The following is a 15,258-nucleotide window of genomic DNA, read 5'->3' as shown; positions in this document are numbered from 1 at the left end:
GCAGCGGCGGCGAAGGGACAGGATCCGGCCCCCACTCTCCCAGAAGGAGCCGCCGGCCACCCACTCCCAGTACCCTTTGCGCGCTCGCACCGGAAGGATGCCACCGTGTACCCCAAGGTGTCCTGGGAGTAAAAAATTTACTATAGCGTGTGTTGCTTTGACGTCCAATAGATGGCACTGTTCTTCCAAAAAAACCATATTTTTACCTGTCACAGGTGTGACATCTATACAATCTAATTATATGCAAACACTCCCGTATTCGACTAGAACGTGTCAAAATTTCAAAGCAATCGGTCAAGAACTTCGGAGATTTTGTACAAACGGACATTTACATTTTTATTTATATAGATAAAAGAGTCTCTGCCCTCAGGCTTACAAGCTAAATTGTTGTTGTTTTTATTATTTGTACCCCACCCATCTGACTGGGTTGTCCCAGCCACTCTGGGCAGCTTCCAACAAATCTAAAAGCATAATAAAACATCAAACATTAAAAACTCCCCTCAGAAACATTGCACAAAAGGAAAATAGATTGGGAAGGAGGAGGAAAAAGACATCCGGCACTAGTTCTTGGAGTTCTAGTATGGACCAGCTGGAATAGATCAACTGGAAGGGGACAGAGTGGAACGCTCTATGTCTGGATAAGATTCAAGAGGAGGGACTTTATAATTCCCACCCCCCTCCCCTGCAAAGACCAGGAGAGGAGGGAAGCCTAGAGCTCCACTGTTTGGCCTGTTTTGAGAGGGCAGCAGAATATCACCCTGCAAGCGGGGATTCTGGGTGGCTCAACAGCACCGTAGAATTTAGCCTGCTCTCCCTTGTCCTTTTCCCTCCAGCTATGGGGTACTCCTTTGGGAGCTTCTCACTGGCGAAGTTCCGTACAGGGGCATCGATGGCCTTGCCGTGGCCTATGGGGTCGCTGTGAACAAGCTGACACTTCCTATCCCGTCCACTTGCCCAGAACCCTTTGCACGTCTCATGGCAGGTAAGCAGGAAGCAGTAAAGGAGGCGGGACTAAGGGATTCCACCGCGAGGTGGGATGCCTTGCAAAGAAGGTGGGAAAGGGTTGACCCAGGGAGGCTACCCATTTCTGGCACCGGTTTGAGCTCTGTGTGCATTCTGTCTGTCTCCCTCCCGCTTCCTTGTTGGTCCCACCAGAGTGCTGGGAGCAGGACCCCCACCGGCGCCCCACTTTTGCATCCATCCTGTCCCAACTGACGGTGCTGGAGACCCAAGTCCTCCATGATATGCCCCAGGAGTCCTTCCACTCCATGCAAGATGATTGGAAAGTCGAGATCCAGGACATGTTTGATGAGCTCCGTGCCAAGGAAAAGGTGAGGGAGAGACGAGAGGAGCTGGAACGTTCATTCGGGGCAGGGTTCGGGCCTAGAATCTTGCCGTTGTACCAGAACGCAACATTTTTGAAGGCAGCCTTTGCCAACCTGGCGCCCTCCAGATGTCTGGGACTACAATTCCCATCAGCCCAATGGGAGCTGTCGTCCAAAACATCCAGAGGGCACCAGGTTGGCAAAGACTGCCTGGAGGTATCAGTCAATTCCCCCACTCCTTTTATTATACGGTCACAGGCCTGTTAAAACAGAACAAAAAGAGAATAAAAATATGATAATTGAAACGTTCGCTTATTTAAAATACAAAGGGTATAGCATACATATTTAAAATACCAATATGATGCAAGGATAATTCATCTTCTCCCAGAATGAGGGCACAGGATTCCACCCTGAAACTGGGACCTTGCACGTGTCCCCGTATTACTGACTGATAGCGCTTCTGAAAAAAACATAAAGTGTAATTAATGAGTATGAATGGGCTTTCTTTTTAGCTGGGAGGGAGGGTTGGTGACTGCCATTTATTTCCCAGAAAGCCACAGTACGGCGCCACAGCTGGGGCATTCTGGGACGATAAAATGTTGACGTCCAGGAGGCGGCAGCAGAAGACAAAGAAAGGTGAGGGTGGAGACAAAAACAAATGTGGGTAATTAAACCAGGGGTGGGGAACTTTGGCCCTTCATATATTACATTACTGTAACTCCCATTATCACTGGCCATTGGCCATCGTTGCTGGGGCTCATGGGAGTTGTGGTTCAGCAACGTCCGGAGGGCGAAAGGCTCCACATCCCTGAATTAAAGGAAGGCGAATTTACTCTCTGAATTGCAAGTCAAGTGAGGGGTTTACTAATGAAAATGGGTGGGAAAGCAATTTCTGTGCACCCCTTCACCCAGGTCAGTGGAAGGGCCCATATGCTGGCTGGGACTGATGGGAGTTGGAGTCCTGGGGAAGGGCCATACCTCAGTGGCCGAGCACCTGCTTTTGCACACAAAAGGTCCCATTGGCCATGCTTGTCGGGGCTGCTGGCAGTTGTAGTTCAGCAACATCTGGAAGGCCAAAAGTTCCCCATACCTGATCCACACGAACCAATGTTCTGACTTAGTACAGTCATACCTCGGGTTGTGAACGCTACGGGTTGTCTGTTTTCCACAGCTGTCAAGTTCTCCCTTTTTAAAAGGGAAATTCCCTTATGCTGAATAGACTTCCACGCGAGAAAAGGGGAAACCTGACAGCTATGGTGTTTTCGGGTTGTGCTCTGCGCCGAACCTGGTACAGGTTACTTCTGGGTTTCGGTGCTCGTGCATGCGCAGAAGTGCCGAATTGCGTCGTGCGCGTGCGCAGACGTGGCGCTGCGGGTTGTGAACGTGCTTTCCGCACGGATCACATTCGCAACCCGAGGTATGACTGTATAAGGCCATGTTCACACCATACATTCAATGTACTATGGCACGACTTTAGACAGTCCTGGCTTCCCGCAAAGAATCCTGGGAGCTGTAGTCTGTAAAGGGTGCTGAGAGTTCCCTGTGGAGAGGGGTGGATTGCTAAACCACTCTGGGAACTGTAGCTCTGTGAAGGGAATAACTCTCAGCACACTCCACTACACTTCCCATAATTCTTTGGGGGAAGCCATGATTGCCTAAAGTGCTTTTAAAGCTTTTTGGCCTCAGACGCCATCTTGCAGTAAACCGTCAAGATGACCAACACCAAGGGGAAGAGGAGGGGGACACGTTACATGTTCTCAAGACCCTTTCGCAAACATGGTGCGGTCCCTCTCGCTACCTACATGCGCATCTATAAGAAGGGTGACATTGTTGACATAAAGGGCATGGGCACAATTCAGAAAGGCACGCCCCACAACTGTTACCATGGCAAGACAGGAAGGGTATACAACATTACCCAGCATGCTTGGGGGCATTATTGTGAACAAGAAAGTTAAGGGCAAGATTCTGGCTAAGAGAATTAATGTGCGAATTGAGCATATTAAGCACTCAAAGAGCAGAGACAGCTTCTTGCAGCGTGTGAAGGAAAATGAAAGAAAGAAAAAAGAAGGGAAGGAAATTTGGTTTGAACTAAAACACCAGCCTGCTCCTCCAAGAGAAGCCCACTTTGTGAGAAACTATGGCAAGGAGCCAGAGCTACTGGAACCAATTCCATATGAGTTTATGGCATAGTGTATATGAACAAAATAAAAGACCATGTTGAGGACAAAAAAAAATTATAAAAAATAAAGTGCTTTTAAAGGTATGGTGCGAATGTGGCCTAGGTCAGCTTCTGGCCCCGATACTTCTCATTGGAGAAAGGAAGCTCCGTCGCCCGCAGGTTTACAACAGCCAAATACTCGCTCTCTTGCTCTGCCCAGACCCACACGCGTACCTTTCCCCCCTTCTTCGCAGGAACTGCTGAGCCGTGAGGAGGAGCTGAAACAGGCAGCCCTGAAGCAGAAGTCCCAGGAGGAGTTCCTGCGTCAGCGGGAGCACGAGCTGGCGCAGTGGGAGCTGGAAGTCTTTGAGCGGGAGCTGAGCCTCCTCATTCAGCAGATGAACCGGGAGCGTCCCTATGTCAAGAAGCGGAAGGGGACCTTCAAGAGGAACAAGCTGAAAGGAAGGGACAGTGAGCACATCAGCATGCCACTTGGTAGGGCCCACGGGGGGACCAGGCAGAGGGCAAGGGTTCCCGTCAAGGATGACTCTTGGTTGGAAGGGGTGTCTTGACAACAGGCCTTCTAGGAACATAGGGTTGTTGTAGTTGTGGTTTGTTTATTTATACCCTGACGGGACTCAAGGCAATTGTATCCAGTGCTAGTCCTACTTAGAGTAGACCCACTGAAGTTAATAGACACATCTAACGTATTACAGTGGTACCTCTACTTACGAATGTTTCTACTTACGAATGGAGCTCCGTCCGCCATCTTGGATGCGGTTTAGATAGGATTTTTTCTACTTACGAATTTTTAGATAGGGTTGCTTCGACTTACGAATTTTTTTCTCCCAACGCATTCCTATGGGATTCGACTTACAATTTTTTTCTACTTACGAATGTGCGTTTGGAACGCATTAAATTCGTAAGTAGAGATGCCACTGTAATTTCAACCAGGGTGGACTTGATTTAAATCAAATCATTTTAAATCACTAGTCAGTAAGAGTTGGTTTAAATCACGATTTAAATCACTAGTCAGTAAGACTTTGTTTTAAATCATTTTTTTTAATAGAAGGATTCGTTATTGTCGTTATCATCTTAATATTTACAACCAGGTAAAGGTTTCGTTTTTGGAATAATAATAATTTTCAGAGTGGTTTTTACAGTTATATCAAAAATTACTGATTTGGTTATACATAGACAGATAATTATGAAATTATCATGAGGTTTAATAAGTTAACTGTTTATATTTAGACAACTTTTCTGCTGTACTTTATTGGAAGGAGAAAAATAATAATTTCCTTAATAACAATTTAAACCATTTATTTAACTAAAATCTACTCACAGAGTTAAAAAGAGGCAGTGATCTACCCCATTTTGGGGGGTTCAGGTTGTTGAGGTTTTTTTAGGGAGGGAAGCCGTTTTTTAGGGGTTCAGGTCAAAGTTGTTGAGCTTTTTTTGGGCAGTCAAAAGTTGTTGAGTTTCTTTGAGGGGAGCCAGTGATCTACCAGTGATCTACCACAGACGTTCAGTGATCTACTGGTAGATCACAATCTACCTGTTGGACATGCCTGAACTAAAACAATAACATTATAGCATATGTATCCATGTTTGTTAACTGATGTTGTTAAACAATTTTCAAACAAAAACACCTGTTGCCAGTCCTAAGTTCAGTGATGGGGATGAAGAACCATGAGCCCAAACTTTGGAACATTGACAGAGCCTCGACTTCTGAGATGGCCTTTTCTAGATCAAATTCATTTTAAACTGTGCATTGTTACAGATGGTGCTACTGGGTAATTCATGCCCCCCCTCCTTATTTCAGATTTTAAGCATCGCATTACAGTAATGGCTTCTCCTGGATTGGACAAAAGGAAGGACTGCCTGGAGGTGGGGGCAGGTGGCTCCCCTCCCTTCCAACGACTCCGAGCTATCCGATGTAAGTAACATTTATTGGGGGGAGGTGTAGAAGTGGAGCAAATGGAATCAGGTGTGTTCAGATTTCCTCTAGTTAACCCCAACCAAATCCTGGCTGTTTGCGGGCGATTTTGAAGTGAAATGACATAAAGGTCTGCTTCTTGTCAGGTGAGGCATAAAGGGGCTGCCAAAATGATCAAGAGATTGGAGCAACTCCCTTATAAGGAAAGGTTACAACATCTGGGGCTTTTAAGTTACGAGAAAAGGCAAGTAAGGGGGCAGGGAGACACGTTAGCGCAGGCATCCCCAAACTTCAGCCCTCCAGATGTTTTGGACTACAGTTCCCATCTTCCCCAACCACTGGTCCTGTTAGCTAGGGATCATGGGAGTTGTAGGCCAAAACATCTGGAGGGCCGCAGTTTGGGGATGCCTGCGTTAGCGGGTGTATAAAATTATGTGAGGTGTAAAGAAAGTGGCTACAAATACTTTTTTCTCCCTTATTATAACTAAAATTCGGGAGCATCAAATGAAAATTGAACGTTGGAAAATTCCGGTCAAACCAAAGGAAGTATTCCACACAGTGCGTAGTTAAACCCTGGAACTCACTGCTGCAGGAAGCAGTGAGCGTCGGCTGCTTGGATGTCTTTAAAGGGGGATTAGACAAATTCAGGGAGGATGAGGCCATCAGTGGCTGCTAGGAACAAGGGCTATGTGCTACCTACAGGATAATCAGTCCTCTGAACACCACCAGCTGGTAATTGCAGGTGGGGAAGTGTGCTGTGGCTCTCAGATCCTCCTTGTGGGCTTCCAAAGGGCATCAGTTTGGTCACTGAGCAAGCAGAATCCCAAATGGGCCTTTGGTCTGATCCAGCAAGGCTCTTGTGATATTCTTCTTAGGGAACAGCTGAGCCTGGTACGTGGATTTTGTGCAAGCCAATAAACTGAATCTTAGCCATGACACAACAATTCTGTTTCAGAGAGGTGGCATATGACCAGTTCTGGATGGAGCTGCAATCCCCTGAGGGAGTGGCTTTCCCCCGAGGGAACTCTGGGAGTTGTAGTTCTTTAGTTTTGCAGGGCAGGCTCCAAATTCTAACTGTTCCTAAGAGGAGGAAGCAATTATGGTTTAAACCAGTTAAGGTTTGTGTGCAAAAGTGCCATTTAATACATGTACCCCTTTCTTTTTTATTTTATATTCTTTATTGAAAAATAAAAAAAAATGGCGTCCACGGAGTAAGATAAGACACAAAAAAGAAGAAACAAGAAATAGTAGCTATGTAGAAAACAGAACAACATCAAAAAAGGATAAAGTGGGAAAAGTTGTTTCTCTTTGCCCTCCCACCCCACCCTTTGCAGTGGAGCCAAGTGAAAATGATCGAAACTGGGGTCGCCAGTCGCCGCGTCGAGGGGACGAGATTTGCAATGGCCGCACAAAGAGCTCCAGTTCCCCCAAACCATGTGAGAGCAGTACGCAGAATGGCAGGTAGGGGGCAGCCTTTCCCTTCTCCCCCTATTCCCTTGCTTGCTTGCCCTGCCTGGCCAATTTTAGAGAATAGGGGTGCCTGGGTTAAAAGAAAAGACTGCAACTCAGTGGCAGAGTACCTGTTTGGCATGCAGAAGGCCCCGGGTTCAATCCCCCAGCCTCTCCAGTTAGAAGGATCTAGTTGCAGGTGATGGTGAAGACCCTTCTCTGCCAAGACCCTGGAGAGCAGCTGCCAGTCAAAGCAGACAATGCTGGCCTAGATGGATGAACAGGCCGACTCAGCATGAGGCAGCATCGTAGGTCTTAATGACGGGAGCAGGCTGTACTGTCACAGACTGGCTGGGTGCAGAGGAGCGGTGGGAGGCACCAGCTGGGGAACCTCCAGGGGAAGAAGGGGATTGGTGGTGGGAGGACAATGAATGGTCAGAGGGAGAAGAGGGAGCAGATGGGAGGAGGAGGAGGTGTCGGAAGCAGAAGAGGCAACAGGGTTTAGTGAGCAGGAAGAGGCTGTGGCAGAGAACAGCCCAAAATTGGAGGCAGAAGCAGAGTGGGGTCAAGAGGCAGCAATGAAGCTGGCTGCTGAAGAATCCAGGGAGTCTCCCCCTCCTGCTGTGACCTCCCCCCGGTCTCCCCAAACACAAGAGAGGAATATTGAGGGCACAGCAAAGACATGCAAGGCAAAGGAGCCTCAAGTTCAGGGGTCCCCAGACTTACCGCGCAGTGGGCCGGAGGGCAGGGGAGTGTGCGCGCGGCGGGCCGGAGGGCGGGGGAGTGCGCGCCCGTGCGCACACGCACACGGGCGGGGAAAAATCGCCAAAAATCGCTTGTGCGCATGCGTATGGGCCTCCCCCGACCCGGAAGTGCATCGGAAATGACCTCTTCTGGGTCGGGAGAGGCCCATACGCATGCGCACAAAGGATTTTTGGCGATTTTTTGCCGATTTTTAAGATCTTCGCCGCGCCGCGCGCCGTAAGAGCGGGCGGCGGCAGCGGGCGGCGGGGGTCGTCGCGGGCCGGATTGGGAGGCCGATTGGGCCGCATCCGGCCCGGGGGCCGTAGTTTGGGGACCCCTGCTCAAGTTGTTTGGGGAGCGGGGAGAGTCTTTGAGAGAGGTAGGAAGGCAGGGACCTTCACTCCTTGCCTCATAGAAGCAAGACTTATTGGGAAGGGTAACTGTGACCACTAGGCCTGTGCTGTTTTGATTTCTTTGACTGCAGAGTTAGTTTCACTGACGCCGGTGTTTTATATTGCTGACTTGCTCCTGACACGTACACATCCCCTGAACAGGTTGCAAACCCTTTCTTGTCCCCCTCGCAGGAGAAGGTCGCGGCTAGAAGAAACGACGTGGTACATGGAGCCAGAGGAGCTGCCCGTTCCTGAACAGACCCAGCCCAGCCCAAACGGTGAGCGCTTTTCAGGGTTTTTTGCCCTGTTCTGTCTCCTGAATTGTTTCCCCTGAGGAGCTGTAGCTCAGTAATAGAGCCTGTGCTTTATATCTGGAGTCGGGAACCTCTGGCCCAAGGGCCTTTTAGGGCCCACCAGGCCTTTCTCATTTGACCCATTTTGGCCAAGCATTGCCCAACTGCCCTACACCTCGGCATCATATCTATGAAATGAGGCAGGAAAAGTTGCATCTGGGCCAAAGGGGAATCGCGGGTGCCGTCCTTCAGCCCCACCTACATGGGCGAAAGAGGCGCCCCATCGCTGCTTTACATGCATTTCCCGTTACCTGGCATGTTTATACTGCCCCTGGAATAAAATGAACACCTGGAACCTGGGAGTTTCCCCCTTTTCTTTGCTGAGCTAAATCTGACACATAGGAGCTGCCCCAGATATAGTTTTCCCACAGCTGTTGCATGCCAACAGGACTTTCCAAACGGTAGTCTGCTGAATCACCAGTGGTCCACAAGAGCTTCATCCAGGTGGTCCAGTGCCATACCTGATGGGAATTAGAGCTCTCTAAGGGCTAAACTGCAACTCCCAGGTTTCTTGGAGCTATGTGCTTTAAACGTAGAATGTGGCGATGACTTCAACAGTTCACAGTCTGTGGTATTTTGGGTTCCCCTTACAAATTTTCTAAAGTGTTTTTTTTAAAAAATGGGGTACTTCTGCAAGACTTGAGGTGTGCCCAAACCTGTCGACACTTCCCTCTTCTATGTCAGGAGGTGTCAATTTGACTACATAAACCAGGGGTAGGCAACCTAAGGCCCATCACCTTCTCAATCTGGCCCACGGACGGTCCGGGAATCAGCATGTTTTTACATGAGTAGAATGTGTAATGCCAACTACATGGTCTGAGGGATAGTGGACCGGCCCCCGGCTGAAAAAGGTTGCTGACCCCTGACATAAACCATGGGTAGGCAAATTAAATCCGGCCTGCGGACGATCCGGGAATCAGTGTGTTTTTACATGAGTAGAATGTGTCCTTTTATTTAAAATGTATCTCTGGGTTATTTGTGGGGCATAGGAATTCATTCGTCGTCGTCGTCATATATATATACATACATACATACACATACATATATATATATATACACAGTGGTACCTCTACTTACGAATTTAATGCGTTCCGAACACACATTTGTAAGTTGAAAAAATTTGTAAGTTGAATCCCATAGGAATGCACTGGGAGAAAAAATTTGTAAGTCGAAGCAACCCTATCTAAAAATTCGTAAGTAGAAAAAATCCTATCTAAACCGCATCCAAGATGGCGGACGGAGCTCCGTTCGTAAGTAGAAACATTCGTAAGTAGAGTTATTTGTAAGTAGAGGTACTACTGTATAGTCCGGCCCCCCACAAGGTCTGAGGGACCCCCTGCTGAAAAAGTTTGCAAACCCCTGACATAAGCAATAGCACTCACAACCTTAACAATAGATACAGAGGGAGTGGTGTCAGCATATGCCTGTGAGAAGGGCTCTAACTCAGTGGAAGCACTCCAGCTTTGCATGCAGAAGGAAACAGGTTCTATCCTGGGCATTTCCAGGTCAGGATGGAATGTATGGACTGGCTGGAGGCAGAGGAGTGGTGGGAGGCATCAGCTGGGGAACCCCCAAGGGAAGAAGGCTCAAGGCCAGGGAATTGGTGGTGGGATGGTGATGAATGGCAAGAGGGAGAAGACTGGAGGGGGGGGGAGGTGTCAGAAGCTGAAGAGGCAACAGGGAACTTCAGTTATGTGTGACCCTGCAAAATTCCAGATTCCCCCCCCCCAAAAAAAACTGTTTAGTGCTAGTTTTAGTGCTGTTTTGTGCCGCAAACCCTGTGTTTCATGCCACCACCACCCTCCAAAAAAAAAAGAGTCATTGACAAATTGGGGTCACAAGTTAATGCCAACAAATCCAACTTTGTCCAGTTGACTTCAAGCAGGTGCCCAGGTATAGCGTCGGTTTTGTGCCGCAAGCCCCGCATTTTGTACCAGCCTACAAACTGAGCAATTGACACTCAAATCGGGGTCATTATTAAATGACCCCCAAACCCAACCTTTGTCCGATTGACTTCAAACCAGTGCCAAGACAGTCTGCTGGTTTGGTGCCGCAAACCCCACATTTTGTGCTGCCCCACCCCCAACTGAGTGGCGACTTAATTGGGTACTTAAGTGGGCAAAGTGGGGACTTAAGTTTGTAACACTATGTCAGGTTGTGGTTTGACTTTACAATTTTCTTACCCTAACAGGCAGTGTTCCAGTCGACTCCCCGGAAACCGAGGACCCAGTCCCAGAACGCCCCAGTGCCCCCCGACTCATCCAGCGGGCCCTGCTTCGGGGAACAGCCTTGCTTGCTTCTCTCGGGTTGGGCCGAGAGCTTCCGTCCGCCCTCCAGGAGCCCCCGCCACCCTCCCCTCCGCAAGAGTCCACCCCCACCGTCCAGGTGGAGCTGTGCAAGGAGGAACCTCCTACGGATCTCCTCGTCGATGTGGCCTCTGGGGGCAACAGGGGGACCTTGCCTCCCCTCTGGATCCAGATGTCACCCAAGATCCCGAGACTTGTGGAAGGCCGAGGGAACAAAACCCAGAAATGGGGTAAGTCCTGGCAGGAGAATTTAGGAGGCTGCAGAGGGGCGGGGTTGAGCTGGTGCAGATGAGGGCTGCAGCTCAGAGGCTGAGCAGACACTTTGCAGACAGGCAGGCAGCTCCTGGGTCAGCCCCCACTGTCATCTCCAGCTACATAGCTGCCAAGTTATCCCTTTTTTTAAGGGAAATTCCATTATGCTGAATAGGCTTCCCCGCGAGAAAAGGGAAAACTTGGCAGCTATGCAGCTAGGGCTTGGAATTGTCCCCCTGCCTGCGCCCCAGAGAGCTGATACCTGTCCTTGTAGGCAATGCTGAGCTAGATGGGTCAGTGGACTTGGACCACATTGGCGCAGTTAAAGTGCTATTCTACCACTTTAAACCGTCCCGGCTTCCCCCAGGGAATTATGGGAGTTGAGTATTGTTAGAGGACCCCCCTTATTCCCTTCACAGAACTACCATTCCCAGAATTCCCTGTGATTCTGTGAGGGGGAATAAGGGTCTCCTAACAACTCTGAGCATCCTTAACAGACTACAGCTCCCAGGATTCTTTGGGGGGTATCATAGCTTCCTGTTTTCGTAGGATGGAGGCCGTAGCCAAATCTCTGGGTGTTAAACCAGCGTAAAAGGTGGCAGCATGGCTGAATATAGTTTTTTGAAGTTTCACAACCAGATTCCAGTTCCCCCCAGGGTTTCTTTCCACTTGAGTTAGGCAGTGGCGTAGCAAGGGGGGGGCGGGTCGCCCCAGGTGCCACCCTGGAGGGGAGGGTGACACTCGGCGCGTGCTGGGGAACATTTTTTTAAAATTTTCTGTTGCATGAGATTTTTCAACTGTTCTTATATGTTCTTTCAATGCTGATTTCATATCTGGTCGGTTTTGTTCTGTAAGCTCTAGTGTTTTTTTGCAATTCATGTTTTTCACTTTGAGCCAGAGCCGTTGGGGGGGGGGGGTGACAAAAAAAATTCCGCGCCGGGTACCACCTGGGCTTGCTACGCCTCTGGAGTTAAAGGCACCATGGCTAACGTGTGCTTATGTTCTCTGTTCCTTACAGATGGTGCTCTCCCTTCTCCCTCCTCCCCCCGCAGCCCCCGCTCCCCACGCCCCTCCCCCCACGCCAGCCTCATCTCCAGGCCCCGCCCTTCTCCTGTCCGCAGCCGCATCGACCCCTGGAGCTTTGTGTCTTCTGGGGCCCGTTCCTCCCCAGTCCAGTCCCCTCGCCTGGGGCCGCGCCAGTTCAAGCCACTGGTTCCTGAAAGCACCAATCCTTTTGCAGCTCCCGATCCCTTTGCCTGTGGGGACTTTTCAGCCCCGAGGGAGCCAACAGCGCCAGCCACCCCCGACCCCTTCCTCGTTGCGTCCAGATTGGCTCCAGCGGGGCGGCTCAGCCCTTCTCCGTTGCCGCGCCAGACCTCCCGCCCGCTCCCGCCCGAAGAGGAGCTGCCGTGGTGGACAGCAGCTGCAACCGCTCAAGGACGGACGGCTCCAAAGTGAAGGGGAAAGCAAAAGAAGGAGGTCCCGCCTTCCCGAAGCACCTTTTCGTTCAGGAAGTTGGCGCCTTGAACTTTGAACCCCACGCTCAACTGTGATTGGACATGAGGCTGCACATGTAGTCGAAGGCTGGGAGCATGGGCTCGCTGTCGAAAGGGGAGGCGGGAATCGCTGTCAAAGGGGGAGAGGGGGATTTTCCCACGCTGTAGGGGGGAGGTGTGGGGGCATACCCCCACACCCCACACACCTGAGTACCTTCTTCCCTTCCTCCCCCCCCCTTTCCATTCACTGAGCGCCTTAACCTCAACAGTGTTGGGAAGACTTTGCTTCTTTCTCAGCCAATTCCTTCAGGGATGTCAAACCACGGGATAGTATTGAGTGCCCCACGGAAGTGATGAGGGGTTGTGTATATTGGGCAGGGGGTGGGGGTGAGGGAGAGCGGAGAGCCCTTTCTCACGCCCCTCCATGTAATGAACACTAACCGGTCAGACCCACTCTGGCAAGCCACTCTCCTCTCCTCCACCTTTGCTGGAATGGCTTGTGGGGCTTCCACGACCCCCGCGTTGGCCAGGCTCGCTCGCTGGCAGCTATTATCTTCATTGCGTACCAATTCTCCATTCACCTTGAGGGGCACAGCTCCACCCTGCCATATCTAGGCCTTAGTGGCTCTCCCTCCACTAAGGTGGAGCAGCTTTATCCAACCTGGAGCCCTCCAGATGTTTTGGACAACTCCCATCATCCCACAGCCAGCAAGTGCTGATGGGAGTTGTAGTCCAAAACATCTGGCACACTCCCAAGTTGGCCAAGGCTGGCATGGAGAGCCTGTGAAGCAAGCAAGACTCCACTCTCCTTTCTCTGTATCCTTTGTCCCCAAGACGGGCGTCGCGCCTCCCGGTTTATGCAAGGAGGGGAGCCTGCCACAGCTATCTTGACCCAAGCAGGTCTGAGGATGCTCTGCAGCATTCAAGAGCGAGCCACGTTACACAAGCATGAGAGGAGATAGCCCAGAGTGGGGGTACACACTGGAGCCAGATTGCCCCACCTGCTTGTGACTGTCTTTTGACGTGGACGTGTAAGAGGAAAGCAAAGAATGTCTTGCACTGGGCCGCACTTGCAACAAAAAAAGCAGTGCTTCTGCCTGGTTGGAGCCTGACAGCCACTAGCACTTTGAATGTGCAATTCTACTGTGTCCGCCTCTCCCCTCTCCCCACCCTACTTGAAATTCACACGTGAGTGCCAGGTTCCCTCGTGCCCCTTCTTCCGCTCCACGAGGGAGCCACCTGTGTCAGGCCCAATCTCAACTTGTGACGGGCCAAGCCTGTGAAATGAGACCAAATAAACCTCTGATTGCTGCCTCCATTCCGTGTGTCTCCCATGGTCCATAAAGGGGGTCTGCAACACCTCCCTAACAGTGGGTGTCATAGCTGCCAAGTTATCCCTTTTTTAAAGGGATTTTCCCTTATGCTGAATAGGCTTCCTCGCGAGAAAAGGGAAAACTTGGCAGCTATGGTGGGTGTGGGTCAGGGTGAGAGACAGAGAGCAAACTCCTTCCGTGTTTAATCTGGTGACTGGCATCTGCAAGAGTCAAAACAGCAGCCTTGTCTTATTCCATGCCTGCATTTGTGATAACTTGAGACTTCGGCCACATTCCCATTCAAAGCACTACGACACAACTTTAAACAGTCACGGTTTCCTCCCACAAAGGAAGGGTAGTTTGTTTAGGGTGCTCAGAGTTGTTAGGAGACCCCTATTCCCCTCATGTAATAACAACCAGCCACAGTGAGAGCCAGTGTGGTGTAGTGGTTAAGAGCGGTAGACTCGTAATCTGGGGAACCGGGTTCGCGTCTCCGCTCCTCCACATGCCGCTGCTGGGTGACCTTGGGCTAGTCACACTTCTCTGAAGTCTCTTGGCCCCACCCACCTCACAGGGTGTCTGTTGTGGGGGAGGAAGGGAAAGGAGAATGTTAGCCGCTTTGAGACTCCTTCGGGTAGTGATAAAGCGGGATATCAAATCCAAACTCTTCTTCTTCTTCACAGGGCACTGAGTATTGTAGCTGAGAATTGGGAGGGGAATAGGGAAGTTCTTTAAAAGCAGAGTGTTAGAAACTCGGCTGGAGTATATGCCACAGGCCAAGAAAGATTCCAAGAGTGGTTAAATATTTTGTCGGAGGAGGAGGGGGCGAAGGGACCTTGGCCCTTAGGAGTTGACTCCTATACCCTAAAATGACAGCTGGTGTTGTGACGCTGGATTTTATCCTGAGTGATGCCCAGGACTGGACTCAATTTGTGTAAGGTTTGCCCCTTAGCCTTTTCTCCTCCTGAAAATATCCCATAAGGCAGCAGAGGTTTAAGGGCAGAGTTTTCCTTCGCCTAGATGGGCTAGCTTCCCAGGCTGACGAGCCCCACCTGCCCCTCTTAACACTATTAAATTAAATATCCATGTAACTCTCCAATTGCCAAGAAAACCTAAGACAGCCACGTTTGATTTCAAAAGAGGAAGTTCCTCAAAATGAGGAAATTGGTTAAAAAAAGAAAGTTGAAGGGCCGGGCCAAGAGGGTCAAATCACTATAAAACGCTTGAAAGTTGTTAAAAACGAAGGGGTGAGTGTGCTAGCTACCCCCCCCCCCAAAAAAAATCACTGCCAGAGGCAAGTTGAGTGACAATATGGCCTTGTAGACTCCCAATACTCGAGGCTTCCTGTGTGTTTTATAACCATGATTTTCAGAGGTTCTGAAATACACAGAGGCCCCACCATGACTACAGAACACCCCCCTTTCATGAATATCACCCTTCTACTTGTGGAGGTGGGTCAGAAGGGGGGCGGGTAGCACAGTTGCCCCTTCCCTGGCACGTTCTAGGTAAAGGTAAAGGGGCCCCTGACCATCAG

The 15,258-nt window shown here is 50.1% G+C and overlaps 1 protein-coding gene and 1 pseudogene across 1 annotated transcript in view; both read left to right on the top strand.

Moving 5' to 3' along the window:
• Positions 1-13,729, top strand: part of MAP3K11 (mitogen-activated protein kinase kinase kinase 11) — a 43,244-nt gene extending 29,515 nt beyond the window's left edge. Inside the window, exons 3-10 of the mRNA XM_035099353.3 lie at positions 834-982; positions 1,156-1,331; positions 3,738-3,978; positions 5,306-5,419; positions 6,754-6,880; positions 8,197-8,282; positions 10,549-10,893; positions 11,934-13,729. Of these exons, the coding sequence (XP_034955244.3) occupies positions 834-982; positions 1,156-1,331; positions 3,738-3,978; positions 5,306-5,419; positions 6,754-6,880; positions 8,197-8,282; positions 10,549-10,893; positions 11,934-12,373 (1,678 nt within the window). The 3' untranslated portion in view covers positions 12,374-13,729. The remainder of the gene's footprint in view (positions 1-833; positions 983-1,155; positions 1,332-3,737; positions 3,979-5,305; positions 5,420-6,753; positions 6,881-8,196; positions 8,283-10,548; positions 10,894-11,933) is intronic.
• Positions 2,983-3,573, top strand: LOC118076523 (large ribosomal subunit protein eL21 pseudogene; annotated as a pseudogene).
• Positions 13,730-15,258: the final 1,529 nt, after the last annotated feature.

This window comes from Zootoca vivipara, chromosome 16 (genome assembly GCF_965207765.1).
Source record: "Zootoca vivipara chromosome 16, rZooViv2.hap1.1, whole genome shotgun sequence".
Taxonomy (NCBI): domain Eukaryota; kingdom Metazoa; phylum Chordata; class Lepidosauria; order Squamata; family Lacertidae; genus Zootoca; species Zootoca vivipara.
Note: the sequence above shows the minus strand (reverse complement) of the source record. Positions and strands in the feature narration are given on the sequence as shown.